The sequence below is a fragment of the Octopus bimaculoides genome, chromosome 28 (genome assembly GCF_046866305.1).
Source record: "Octopus bimaculoides isolate indiv1 chromosome 28, ASM4686630v1, whole genome shotgun sequence".
Lineage (NCBI taxonomy): Eukaryota > Metazoa > Mollusca > Cephalopoda > Octopoda > Octopodidae > Octopus > Octopus bimaculoides.
In genome coordinates this window covers 13,315,407-13,330,406 of record NC_142955.1, presented here as the reverse complement: position 1 = coordinate 13,330,406, position 15,000 = coordinate 13,315,407, and the positions used below count along the sequence as shown (strand labels likewise).

Here is a 15,000-nt window from a genome sequence, read left to right as displayed (position 1 = left end):
AATATCTATAATACTATCCATGTATAAGAAACTCCCATATTTTTTAACCTAAGTTTTGACAAAAAAGGGTTCCTTATATTCATTAAAATATGGTAATTGAGCTTTATATTTGCAAAGTACTGAGGTTATCATATTTTCTAATCTATTAATACAGCCATGGGTGTGTGGTTCACAATCCCATGTCTTCAGGTTCAGTCTCACGGCATGGCACCTTGAGCAAGAGTCTTTTTATACAATAGCCCTCTGAGTAGATTTTGTAGATGGAAACTGAAAGAATCCTGTGATATATACGTTGACATAAAAAAATTGGTGTTAGTTTGTTTATATCCCTGTAATTCAGTAGCTTGGCAAAAGAGACAGATAGAATAAGTACCAGATTTCAAAAAAAAAAAAAAAAAGAAGTCTTGAGACCAATTTGTTTGACTAAAGTCCTTCATGTCCATGCCCCAGTATGGCCACAGTCCAGTGGCTGAAATAAATCAAAGATCAAAGGAAAGATAATTATAACGAGATGCTTTGCCTTGATCTCTCTGCCAATGGGAACCAATCTGTTACAGATGGTTGTTGCCATTTTGGGGCCAGAGACCTCTTTCCATGTCAATTCTCAAAGTGCTGTTGTGTTTTATTGGTGTCAGTGGACGTGAGGACATTGCTAGGTTACCAACCGGACTCATGTGTCTGTGAATACACGAGGAATTGGCTTGGACTGAACAGCCACAAAAGTCATATCAACTGTGTCTCACCATCACCACCACCACCACCACCACCATCATCATCATCATCATCATCATCATCATCACTATGATCATCATCATCATCGTAACTACCAACAACATCATAACTACCATCATCATCATCATCATCACCATCACCGTCATCCTCATCATCGTCATCACAACTACCATCATCATCATCATCATCACCATAACTACCATCATTATCATCATCATCATCATCATCATCATCAGCAGCAGCATCATCATCATCATCAGCATCATCCTCATCATCGTCATCACAACTACCATCATCATCATCTTCATCATCACCACCGCCACCACCCATCATCATCATTTTTCATGGTTGAATAATATAATGGTTGTGAATCTCCTGTCTAACAAAGAAACAAACATTAAAAAAAAAAAAAATACTAAAAGAAAAATAAACTTTGGAAAACCTGAACTTTGCCAAGACCGGACAGCCAAAAGAGGATTTGGTCAGTTATGTATCATCACCATTACCACCACCACCACCACCACCACCACCACCATCATCATCATCATCAATGCCTTCATCATCACCACCACCATCATCTTCATCATCATCATCATCATCATCATCATTATCACCACTGCCACCATTGTCTTCAGCACCACCATCATCAAGACCTGTCAAGGCAAATACCACTGTATTCAGCGCTCTAACAAAGGGGCATATAACGTGTACCAGACCTTGTGGATTGTCTATGATATCCATTGAACGTGAACTTTGGCACCCAGCTTGATTATTTTGAACTGATCGATGGTTTCATGTTTGTCTTTTAAGGTTGCCTGGATTATAAAAGTGCTCTTTTATTCATATCTGGAAGTTTTACTGATTGAAATTTGTAATAGGCCTAAATAAATTTAACTTGTGGTACTTTTAAAGATGTTCTTTAGGATAACGTGAAATATTGAATTTCACATAGAATAAAGTAAAATACAGCTCTTTTACTCTTTTACTCTTTCACTTGTTTCAGGAGCACCGCCTTTAGTAGAGCAAATCGACCCCAGGACTTATTCTTTGGATGCCTAGTACTTATTCTATCAGTCTCTTTTGCCGAACTGCTAAGTTACAGGGACGTAAACACACCAGCATCGGTTGTCAAGTGATGTTAGGGGGACAAACACAGACACACAAACATATACACACACATACATATATATATATATATATATATATATATATATATACATATATACAACAGGCTTCTTTTAGTTTCCGTCTACCAAATCCACTCACAAGGCTTTGGTTGGGCTGAGGCTATAGTAGAAGACACTTGCCCAAGGTGCCACGCAGTGGGACTGAACCCAGAACCGTGTGGCTGGTAAGCAAGCTACTTACCACACAGCCACTCATGAATTTTGATTGAAGGGAAGGGGCCTTGCAGCAAAATGTTGCAGGGGGCACAACAGAGCTGCTCGTGATTTTGTCCAGGACTCCTTATTGAGTATTTGCAGCTAATCTATATACGTACAGGTTGTTCTCCTATCTGAACACTGGGGACCTGATGGGTGGGAGTTTACATCCCCACATCGATAGATACATCTCATTAGCTATCATGCATGTGGTGGTGAGCTGGCAGAATCGTTAGCATGTCGGGCAAATGCTTTGTGCAATTTCATCTGTCTTCACGTTCTCGGTTCAAATCCCGCCAAGGTTGACTTTCCCTTTCATCTTTCAGAATCGATGAAATAAGTACCAGTTACACACTGGGGTTGATGTAATCGATTAGTTCCCCCCCCCCCTCACAAATTTTAGGCCTTGTGCCTATAGCAGAAAGGGTTATTATTACCACCGCCTCAGCGAGGGCGGTGATATTGTTTTCAGTTGTGTTTGTTTGTTTGTCCGTGAACAAGATATCTCAAGAACCGCTGGATGGATTCGGATGAAAATTTCAGGGATGTTTGGCCTTGTGACTGGCACAAACTGATTACATTTTGGGATTTATCTGGTACCAGACAAGGATTCTGGATTAATTTTTCCTGTTTTTTTACTTAATTTTTAAGAGCGCTCAAGTTCATTTTTAGTATTCTCATTTGTGAGAGCAGTCGAGTTTATTTCAGATATTCTCCTTTTAAAAATCATCTCTGGCTAAGACATCAATGATGTTGCCTTGGCGGAGGTTTGTGCTCTCTGAGTGCCCAGTTTCATATCAGTTTTCTCCTGCATCACCTGATACATCTTCATGTTCCTGAGCTGTGTGTAGCATTGCGTTATTTTTATGGGGCTTAGAAGAGTGTAGACTCTTCCCGGTTGTTTACTTCCCCACTTAGTTTTGTAATGCAGTTTAGTTTTTATTTCCTTGTTATATTAATATACGTCCTATGGTGTGTGGTGCATCTAATTTGGGTTGAGCTATTATTTAATTGGGCCTTAACCCATTACCTACCAGTGATCTCATATAAGATCACTTAAAAATTACAAATTTCGTAATTATCTGTCAATATTTACACATATCTAACCTTTTTGCTATATCTACTAGGTATATTTCTCTGATATTCAAATAAGGTTTGCTAATTTTTCACCCAACAACTCGCTTATTTCTATTTAAAATGTTATTTGGAAATGTTATTTTGATCATTCCAGCATGTTTCTAAGGCTGTTTTATGCTAGAAATCAAAGTTTCATAAAAATTTCCAGTTAATAGAATTATGGGAGGTAATGGGTTAATCTTGTATAGTATATATTGCTAAATTGTGTTGTTTCAGATTATTAAGTGCTTAATGTATAGGGTGTGCATTGTATGTGACGATTGTTCTGTTTGAGCTATTCAATTGAATTGATAGGGTTTGGTGCAAGATATGGGCTGTTCCTTGTATATCTGCATTTTTGGGGGTCTTTTTTTGGTGGCGGATGGGTGTATTTAGTCCTGTGAGGTGCAGTATGGCTTTTATGTTTCTTTTCATAGTTCTCTTTTTTTTAATCATACCTAATGTTCCAATTTCTGTTGGCAATGTCTTTCACCTGCATGCTCCACATCTTGAATATTTCAATCTCAAGATCCTCGTATTTGGATAATTCATCATCATCTCCATCATCATCATCATCATCATCATCATCATCATCATCATCATCATCATTATCATCGCCATCGTCATCGTCATCATCATCGTTAAGGTGGAGAGTTGAGAGAATCATTAGCTCCCTAGATGAAATGCTTAGCAAAATTCTGTCAGAGTCGACTTTGCTTTCACCTTTTTGTAGGGGGGGGGGTCAATAAAATGAGTAACAGTTGAGTACTGGGGTCAATTTAATCAACTAATCCCCTTCCATAAAAGATTGCAGGCATTGTGCCTTTAATAGAAAGAATTATTATTTTCCTTATTATCATTGTTATAGTTATCATCATCGTCATCATCATCATCATTATTACTATTATTATTGTCATCATCATCATCATCACCATCATCATCATCATCATCATCATCATCATTATTATTATTATTATTATTATTATTATTATTATTATTATTATTATTATTACCATTTTCGCTGTTTGCTTTTCCTTGTTTTGCTCTTAAATATATGTTACTTTTACTCGTTTGTTAGATCTTTATTTTTTTCTAAAGTGTATTGTATTTCTTTAATTTTTTTTTTTACGTATTTATTTATCTAATTCTTATGTATTTATTTCTTCAGGACCGGTCTACCCCTAGCAGTGAGAGAGCTAGATCTCAGAGTCCCGATCCCGGAAGACTCAACGAAAGCAGTCCCATTCATTCTCCAGTTAATGGGAAGGACAAGTTACCGGTTGAAACTGCAAAATCTCGAGCTTCTCAGCGCCGTTCCAGATCATGTGGCCCACATGATAAGCGCACTAGTCTTTCTTTACAAACTGCGACAGTTGAAGTCGCTGATGAGGAACAGGTTGATCTCACACCACGACAAAGCCCCGTAACGCGACCTGCACGCCTAACTATACAGGGATGTTACAAGCCGTCTGTGAAACAACTGCAGATCGAACCTCATAGTCCAAATGGGCCCCTCACAACGGTTGAGGTGCACTTTGCTGACAATTCCAATCCTTGCTCGACGACAAATTTTCACGAGAGCAACGAAGGATCATCGTCTAATATACCCCTTTTACAAGAAGAAAATGAACAGAATTTGGATTCTTCAGTGCTGGAACCAAGCGTCCCCAAAATTTCTCTTATAGACAAACCCCCAGTAAGGGTTTTGAACAATATCATTGTCAAACCCAAACAAAAACTGTTAACGAACAATTTCTTGTTGCCAGTTGATTCTCGCTTATCAGGGGCAATACCCAAACACAAGGGATCATCTTCATCTTCATCATCATCACAACCAAAGCTATTGGGACCCAACGACAATTCGGGTTCTTCCGAATCTTTCGTTGAGTCTATCCCAGCTAATAACTATGCTAATCTCTCTGATGACGAGAAGCTAGAAAAATGCAAACACAACAATAGCAATTTGCCTAGGACAGATAGCGAGAAACGAATAGAGCAAGGAATTAATGATCTTAAGTTAACAGACAATGATGAGCCAGAAGAGAAAATTGACAGTACGTCACACCTACTCGCCGAACCAGTTAATGTTGCGTCATCAAGTGGTCTTTGCATTAGCGTTGGAAGCAGCGCCAAACGAACTTCCCGGACTCGTTTAACGGTTCCAGGAAGCTTTTTGGATAACAAGAACTCTCCACCCGATCATACGCCGGATGATACAGTATTTTCGGAATTGCAAGAACACGATGAAGACGATGACAACGAATCAATTATTCTTAAGGTTTTAAAAGAGAACTCCCCTCGACGCTTGCCGCACTCGGGGCTGTTACGGCACTCCTCGGGCTCTGTGAAGTCTCAAAAGCGGACAGGTTCTTCCGCCTCATTAAAAACTCCTATCACACCAAACAAACAATTCTTACGGAGTCCGCTCGCTCGCATCGAGAGTTTTCACAGCGATGACTTCGACATGCTGCGTTCGGATGTAGATGCCCGTTCTGAACGGGAACGCTCAGATGCGGAGAACAATAGCCCAGAAAAGGTCGAAATCAGTCCGTCGGCCTCTCAGAGCTCGGAGGCATCCGTAAACTGCATGAAAGCACCGATAGTGCCCTGCCTAACTGGAGTTTACCAAAAACAGAAGATAAAGACGCGTTCAAAGTGCAAATGTCAGACAGTTCTTAAGGAAACTAGTTTGACTTCGGGGCGGTTGCAAGAGAGGTAAGAATTAAAACCACATTTTATTCCTTTACACCAATGTTTACCATTTATTTCTTTACATTACACGTATATCTATATGTATATATATATATATATTGTTTATGTATATCTATATGTATCTATTGGGTTGTCCGGAAAGTTCGTGCCAATTTATCATAGCTTACCTTTCGACTTATTTGCCATGAAACCACCTCAGTTCTGGGGAGAGGGTATTTTCAAGTTAAAGGAAAGATGGAGATGCATTGTGCAACAAAATGGTTCATATTTGGTTGATTAAAAATGTAATGGCAAGTATTTATTGACCTTTTTCTTTCATTTAAAAATCGGCACGAACTTTCCGGACAACCCAATATATTGTTTATGTATGTGTGTGCGTGCATGTGTGTGTGTGTGTTTGTGCGTGTGTTGTTTTGTTATTTACCCTCCGCTTATCTCAATTTGAATACTCTTCTAATTAAAACCATTTTAGCAGTCATCGTTTCATTTTTCAGGAATGGTGTACCTTGTACTAAATTATTATTGTGTTCTTTGTTTTCTAACATTGTAGTGTGTTTAAAGGATTTTTTGGCTGTCATTTCTATGAAGTTGAGCAATTACTTACAGACTCCTTCACGCACTTACATATAAATACACACACACACACACACACACACACACACACACACACACACACACACACACACACACACACATATATTTAACTGGCCTCCCCCATTATAATATTAACTGCTGTACATCTTAGAGTGTGCTTCTCCTCCAGATTTATGTATTTCTCCAAATGATCCGGATATACATATATATATATATATATATATATATATATACATACACATACATATATACATAAATACATATATATATATATATATATATATATATATATATATATATATATATATATATATATTTATGAATTTAAAATTAGGATAAAATCTTCATAAGAATTTATCAAGTAGTCAGCGTGAAAAAACCTCATAAGGGAAAAAATTATAATTATTCCCTTTAAATATATTTATTTATATGAAGGGCATTACTACACATAAATGCCTCATGCTATGGGGGACTTTTAAAGTCGAAACTACCATAATAAATACAGTGTACAGTGTATTTATTATGGTAGTTTTGACTTTTAAAAGTCCCTCATAGCGTGAGGCATTTATGTGTAGTAATGCCCTTCATATAGATACATATACATATATTAATATATATAATCATACATATAACCTATAATAATACAAATTCATATACATATATTTATATATATATATGTGATGTGCCAAAAGATTGTTTATATACATTGGATGAAAATAAAATCATTTTTTTTATTAAAATTCATTTCATTCTCAAAATCAAAATTTTGTTCAGTGTTTATGTCCAAATTCTCATCCCATGGTTGCTACTCTCAGTTCATCGACTACTACTGGTTTTGAACTGTAAACCTCACTGTTCCAATTGTGTTTTATTCTCATATTCTGTATCTCAACTTCTGCTCCTCTTATTATAATGACCGCAACTGGTCTTGTTGCCGCAACCAAGCCATTTCTCAACTTTAGTAACTGAACACAGTTATTGATTCACATATCTTTAATGGTTGTGTGGTTTCGGGCATTTGTTTCCCAATCATGTGGTTGCAAGTTCAATCCCACAGTGTGCCACTTTCAGCAAGTATCTTCTACTATGGCCACAGTTTGACAAATACATTGTCAGTGAGCGTGGAACACTGCCATGTGTATATATCATCATTCTCATCATCATCATTTAATGTCCGTCGTCCATGCTGGCATGGGTTGGACGGTTTCACTGGGCTGGCATGTTGGAAGGCTGCACCAGACTCCAGTCGGATCTGGCATGATTTCTATGTCTGCGCCAAACTGGCTCATGTGCAGGTGGCACATAAAATACACCTTTTTGAGTGTAGCCGTTGCCAGTATCGCCTGACTGGCCTTCGTGCTGGTGGCACGTAAAAGCACCTACTACACTCTCGGAGTGGTTGGCGTTAGGAAGGGCATCCAGCTGTAGAAACTCTGCTAAGTCAGATTGGAGCCTGGTGTGGCCATCTGGTTCACCAGTCCTCAGTCAAATCGTCCAACCCATGCTAGCATGGAAAGCGGACGTTAACCGACGATGACGACGAAACCCTTTCTAACACCAACCACCCCAAGGGTGTAACAGGCACTTTTACATGCCACATATGTGTGTGTTTGTGTCTGTGCTTGTCATGCATAACTGGTGATGGTTTGTTTATGTCCACATAACTTGCTGGCCTGGCAAAAGAGACCAAAAGAATAAGTACCAAACATATAAATAATTCCTGGGTTCGCTTTGTTTGTCCAGAGTACCCTTTCAGGGTTGTGCTCCATCATGGCCTGCGTCCAATGACTGATAGAAATAAAATGGTAAAAGATTAAAGATCAATAACTGCAGCCAGAGACTAAAAGTAGTTGAATGGGAAAATCAAAATTAATTTTGCAAACAAATCTCTGTGGAGGCGTCAAAATTAATTAACACCTTCGTCTCACCTGTTCTCATTGACACCCTTCTTATTGTTGTTTTTATATTGTTCTTATTATTCATATTCTTTTTCTTCTTCTTGTTCTTCTTGTTCTTCTTCTTCTTCTTCTTCTTCTTCTTCTTCTTCTTCTTCTTCTTCTTCTTCCTCTTCTTCTTCTTCTTCTTCCTCCTCCTCCTCCTCCACCCCCTCTTCTTCTTCTTCTTCTTCTTCTTCTTCCTCCTCCTCCTCCTCACCCCCTCTTCTTCTTCTTCTTCTTCTTCTGATTATTATTATTATTATTATTATTATTATTAATATTATTATTATTATTATCATCATTATTATTATTATTATTATTATTATTATTATTATTATTATTATTATTATTATTTTTGTTGTTACTTAAGGCGGTGAGCTGGCAGAATCATTAGCATGCCAGGCGAAATGCTTAGCGGTATTTCGTTTGCTGCTATGTTCTGAGTTCAAATTCCGCAGAGGTCAACTTTGCCTTTCATCCTCTTGGGGGTTGATAAATTAAGTACCAGTCAAGTACTGGGGGAATCTATGTAATCAACTATCCTCCTCCCCACAAATTTCAGGCCTTGTGCCTATACTAGAAAGGATCATTATTATTATTATTATTATCATTGTTGTTGTTGTTGTTATTATTATTATCTAATGTATTGTCTACATTGTTATCTGCAATGTAGCTTGTGTATATATTGCTTGAAACAAGCACTTGTGTAACCATAGGATGAAATCAAAGACATAATCTGTTATACACCCTCTGCTCTGGTTTTATTTTTCCAATTGACAATTGGTTAACGAATAAATATTTTGAAATGTGAGATATATCATCATCATCATCATTATCATCATCATCGTTTGACGTCCGTTTTCCATGCTGGTATGGGTTGGACGGTTTGACGGGGATCAAGCCAGCCAAGGAGCTGTCCAGCTGTCCAGGCTCCGATTGCCTGTTGTGGCATGCTTTCTATGGTTGAGTGCCCCTCGTAATGCCGAACACTTTACAAAGTATGCCGCACGTGTTTTATGTGCCACTGGCATGTTTGCATCCATGCAACATCAGCACGAGTGCACTTTATGTTGTCTGTAAATGACATGCCCGCATATAAGGATAACATTAATTTTACTTAGCTTAATGTGTCTTCTGAAGTACATCAAGACCTGATCCCTTGTCATTTCCTCATATATATATATATATATATATATATATATATATTATGGAGATGTACTTGCATAGCAAGTGACCTGTCCTGAGATTGTGTGCTGAAATGAAAACAATTACAGCGTGGAAGGTGTTTATAAGCCATTTAAGAAACACACAAAAACCGTTTGATTCACTTCAACATTCAAATTTTAATTTACCAAAATATTCTCGTCGCTTTGAGACTGCGACCTGTTCACTGACAAAAATTCTGTGCTGCATCACGAAAGCGACGAAAATATTTTGGCAAATTAAAATTTGAATGTTGAAGTGAATCAAACGGTTTTTGTGTGTTTCTTAAATGGCTTATAAACACCTTCCACACAGCAATTGTGTGTATATATATGGCACGTAAAACACCCACTACACTCTCGGAGTGGTTGGCGTTAGGAAGAGCATCCAGCTGTAGAAACTCTGCCAAATCAGATTGGAGCCTGGTGTCGCCTCCTGGTCCACCAGTCCTCAGTCAAATCATCCAACCCATGCTAGCATGGAAAGCAGACGTTAAACGACGACGATGATGATGATATATATATATATATATAAGTGTGTGTGTGTGTGTGCGCATTAACAAGGGGCTACCTAAAAGTAACTGGAATTTTGCAATATTCCCTTAGTTTTACATGTTTACATTTTTATCACCTTCAAAATATTCTCCATTTGAAGCAATGCATTGGTCCAGATGTGTTTTCTACTGTTTAAAGCAGCCCTGGAACTCCTGCAAAGTGATTCCTTTTAATGCCTGCATTGTTTTTTTAGTCACCTCTTCCACATCTGCAAATTCTGTTGCATCAGCTTACATCATGATGGCCTTCAGAAAAAGGTCCAAATCAGCTCCTAACTGTTCTTTCTCTTCACGCCATGAATTTAGTCATGACTGCTTTTGATCTTTGGTGAGAAAACGAGGAATGAATTTTGCTGCAAGTCTTTTCGTTCGCAATTCCTCTCTCAAAATTCGTTGGCAGGAGCTCCAGCACACAACCAGTCACATCAAATTGGTCAGTTGTTCAGTGATGGACGTCCAAGATCAGTTCATGAATTTTCCAAATGCTTTCATTCATTGCGGAGGTTGGCGTTTACCCTGAACAAGATTGGTCCTCAAGCGACAAATGACCATCCCTAAAGCATGAAAGCCATACGTAAACTTATGTTTCGGTCATGACAGTGTCCTTGTAAGCTGTTTGAAGCATGACAACTGTTTTGGCTGCTGTTTTTCCCCATCAGGAAACAGAATTTCATGGAAACACGCTGTTCATTCAAGTCAGCCATCGCCAAAATCAATGAACAGGTGAGAAGCACTGTAAAACAAAGATGCCCCATGTGGCAGTATGATCTCACTGGATGCCACATGTTGGCAGATTGATGCCCGAGGATAGTATCAAGTGGCTTCTAACAGTGAAAGCCTGAACTACAATGGGCTTGTCCCACAGAGAACGTTTCCAGTTACTTTTAGGTAACCCTTTGTATGTGTATATATATATATATATATATATATATATATATATATATATATATACATACATACATACATGTGAGTGTGTGTGTACGTGCATGTCTACATGCACACACACACATATACACACAATTGGTTTTATTCTGCTTCCATCTACCAAAATCTACTCAGAAAGCTTTGGTTGGCTTAAAGCTATACTGGAAGAAATTTGCTCAAGTTACCAAACTGGGACTGAACCTGAAACCATACGGTTGGGAAACAAACTTCTTACTACACAGCCAAGACTGCATATATTACCATATTATAACATGTATAAAGAACCCTAATTTGGGGGGGGGGGGGCTTAAAATTTGGAAAAAGGTTTTGTAAGGGATTATAATTCTATCCATGTATAAGAAAGTCCCATATTTTTTAAACCTAATTTTTGACAAAAAATGGGTTCCTTACACACTTTAAAATATGGTATATAGTCGTTTGTTTTCTTTTCCACGCCTGGAATCATGGTTTGAGCTTCAACTATATGTACTCGGTAGAGCATCAAGATTTACTAAAGGGTTTTCACAAAAGTTTTACCATTGCATTGCACTATGTCTTATAAGAATAGTATGAATTATGTCTTTGATTCCATTGCATAGTTAAGAGTGGTTAATCTGATTTCTTTACGCATATATATATATATATATATATATATATGAATAAAAAAAAATATAAAAAAGGGTTTTGTATGATTGTGTATAGAGGAATATATTATTCAAAAGAGTTCCAAATCTGTCTGTTTTTTATGTTTTATTTATATTCTTATAAAATTAATGTGGGATATAGAATAAGGAATATATAATATAAATAGTAAAATGAAATGAAGTATTGAATGTCTTATTGAATATATGAAATATTGAGTATTAAATATAGAGTATTAAATATATAAGGACTAGTATACTTTCCTGCCTCATGGCATTCATCAAGGACCCGTCTGACAGATGTACTGTCAGTACATCTTTCAGACGGGACCTTGATGACTGTACACAGTACATCTGATGACTGCCATGAGGCAGGAAAGTATACTAGTCCTTATATATTTAATACTGTATATTTAATACTCAATATTTCATATATTCAATAAGACATTCAATACTTCATTTCATTTTACTATTTATATTATATATTCCATATTCTATATCCCACATTAATTTTATAAGAATATAAATAAAACATAAAAAGCAGAGTTGGAACTCTTTTAAATAATATTTATATATATATATATATATATATACATATATTCGTTTTGCAAGATTCTTGATGTGAAACCGTGTGTTGAAACAGATATTGTTGTACTTGGGGATGGTCATGTTGCCAGTTTAGCCAATAAATAAGACACAAATAAGAAAGAAGAAAGCAAAGGACCACTGATGAGGTCACAGAAGTGTGACGAAAGAACTCTGGCTAAAATACGATTAATGAAAAACAATAAAATAAAACTGATGCAAATGAACACCAAATATATAGTGTATGTGTTTTTATTGGCTAAACTGGCAACATGACCATCCCCAAATACAACAATGTATGTATGTATGTATGTATGTATGTATAAAATTATAATTAAGGGTATCTAAATGATACCACCATGTTAGAGATAGCAGTCAAAATTTGACTCTAAAATCACATGATGTGGTTTTAGAGTCAAGCTTTGACTGCTATCTCTAGCATGGTGGTATCTCTTAGATACCCTTAATTATAATTTTAATAATAGTTAATACCTATAAGGTTTTTATTCCCTGCTGACCACTTGATATGATCTGTGTTTTAAATGATGATCTTATCCTTATTTATATATATATGTATATATATATATACACACACACATATATTTTCAATATATTTGCAATAATTATATACATACTTACTGGCCCCAAGTCATAAAAAATGACAGCTAATTGTTGTATTTCATATATAAATATGGATGGTAAATCAAATTAATACACTTGTGTATCTGGTGGTTGTCTTTTGAGATGTGACATCGATCATCGTTTGTTACTGAAAGAACGCTGGTTCACGCATACAGACATTCACATACTCCCCTTTTACACATAAACACACAGAGCTGAAACGCTGTTTGATTTTTCTTTTCAGCAATGCATGTTCACCATCCCACTTCCATTACACACACACACACACACACACACATTCACATTTTTGTATTTGGGGATGGACATGTTGCCAGTTTAGCCAATAAATAAGACACAAATAAGAAAGAAGAAAACAAAGAACCACTTACATGTCTCAAGGAACTCTTGCACAAAAAAAATTATATACCATATCTTTTACATATTTTTTTTCATCGAAGCTCATGTAGTAAATATATATATATCATCATCATCATCATCATCATCATCATTTAACGTCCGCTTTCCATGCTGGCATGGGTTGGATGGTTTGACTGGGGTCTGGTGAGCCAGATGACTGCACTTGGCTCCATTCTGATCTGGCAGAGTTTCTACAGCTGGATGCCCTTCCTAACGCTGACCACTCCAAGAGTGTAGTGGGTGCTTTTATGTGCCACTGGCATGAGGGCCAGTCAGGTGGTACTGGCAATGGCCATGCTCAAATGGTGTTTTTATGTGTCACCTGCACAGGAGCCAGTCCAGCGGCACTGGCAACACCTTCGCTCGAATGTTGTTTTCTATGTACCACCGGCACAAGTGCCAGTAAGGCGATGCTGGTAACGATCATGCTCGAATGGTGCTTTTTACGTGCCACTGGGACGGGAGGGGGGGGCAGTCAGTGGCCCTGGTGACGATCACTCTCGGATGGTGCTCTTAGCGCTCCACTTGCACAGATGCCAGTCATGCGGTGCTGTCATCAAATTTGATTTCGAATGGTTGTTATATTTTTTTGATTACATAATAAGTTAGCTAGGATGATGTCTATATTACAATATTACAATAACCAATAAAATGTGCATCTATAGTAATATTGTTTGTTTGTTGTTTGTTCTTTCTTGGGCCATGCCTGGCTCATAAGGGCCGGTTTCCCAGTTTCATTGGCGTATAGGTTCCCCACCTGGATGGTACACTGGTCCATCGCAGGTGAGCTGCTAGATTCAGGAGAAAAGAGTGAGAGAAAGTTATGGTGAAAGAGTCAGCAGAAGTTCACCATTATCTTCTGCCGGAGCCTTGTAGATCTTAGGTGTTTCACTCATAAACACACACATCACCTGGTCTGAGATTCGAACCTGCGATCCCTCGACTGCAAGTCCGCTGCTCTAACCGCTAGGCCATGTGCCTCCATGTATAGTAATATTACAATCATGAAATTAACATTAGCATGAAATTAACCCCTAGGAACCTTTTGTGGAACCCTAAGGTTCCGGGGACCCTGGTTGAGAAACACTGCTATAAACCATCTCCTTTATAGCATCACACCTGCTCTTGTCCCTCTATCACACTTTAATCTCCCCACACCTGGCATAAAACCAATACCCTTTTCCTTAAAATAGTGCCCCCACCACTAAGTGAAGGGGCCTTTTTCCTTTCCTTGTTCTGCCCCTGTCTTGCTAGTTACTTGGTTGCCTCACTAGTGCTGGTGGCATGAAACAAAGTACCCGGTATATGCTGTAAAGGGGTTTGCGTTAGAAAGGGTATAGAGGTGGAGAAAGCATGACAAAGCAGATGTTGGAGCTTGATGTAGTAATGCAGTTTGCTGGGTCCTGTCAAATCAACCCAGTCTCCATGCCAGAATGGGAAATGGGTGTTTAAACAACAAGGAAAAGGAATCATCACACACACGCCCACACACATTAGGAAGGGCGTCCAGCTATAAAAACCCTGCCAAAACAGACACAGTAGCCTTGGGTAGTCTTCTACCGTCCCACCCCTGCCTGAATGGA

At 37.9% G+C, this 15,000-nt stretch overlaps 1 protein-coding gene across 14 annotated transcripts in view; it reads left to right on the top strand.

Annotated features, from left to right (window-relative positions):
• Window positions 1–15,000, top strand: part of LOC106868675 (uncharacterized) — a 494,698-nt gene that overhangs the window by 412,473 nt on the left and 67,225 nt on the right. For all 14 annotated transcript variants that reach the window (XR_016238757.1, XR_016238755.1, XR_016238756.1 and 11 more), the window contains one exon: window positions 4,399–5,945. Coding sequence is in view for 9 of the 14 variants with exons in the window: in XM_089343951.1 (XP_089200077.1) it covers window positions 4,399–5,945 (1,547 nt within the window). In the remaining 5 variants the exon portion in view is untranslated. The remainder of the gene's footprint in view (window positions 1–4,398; window positions 5,946–15,000) is intronic.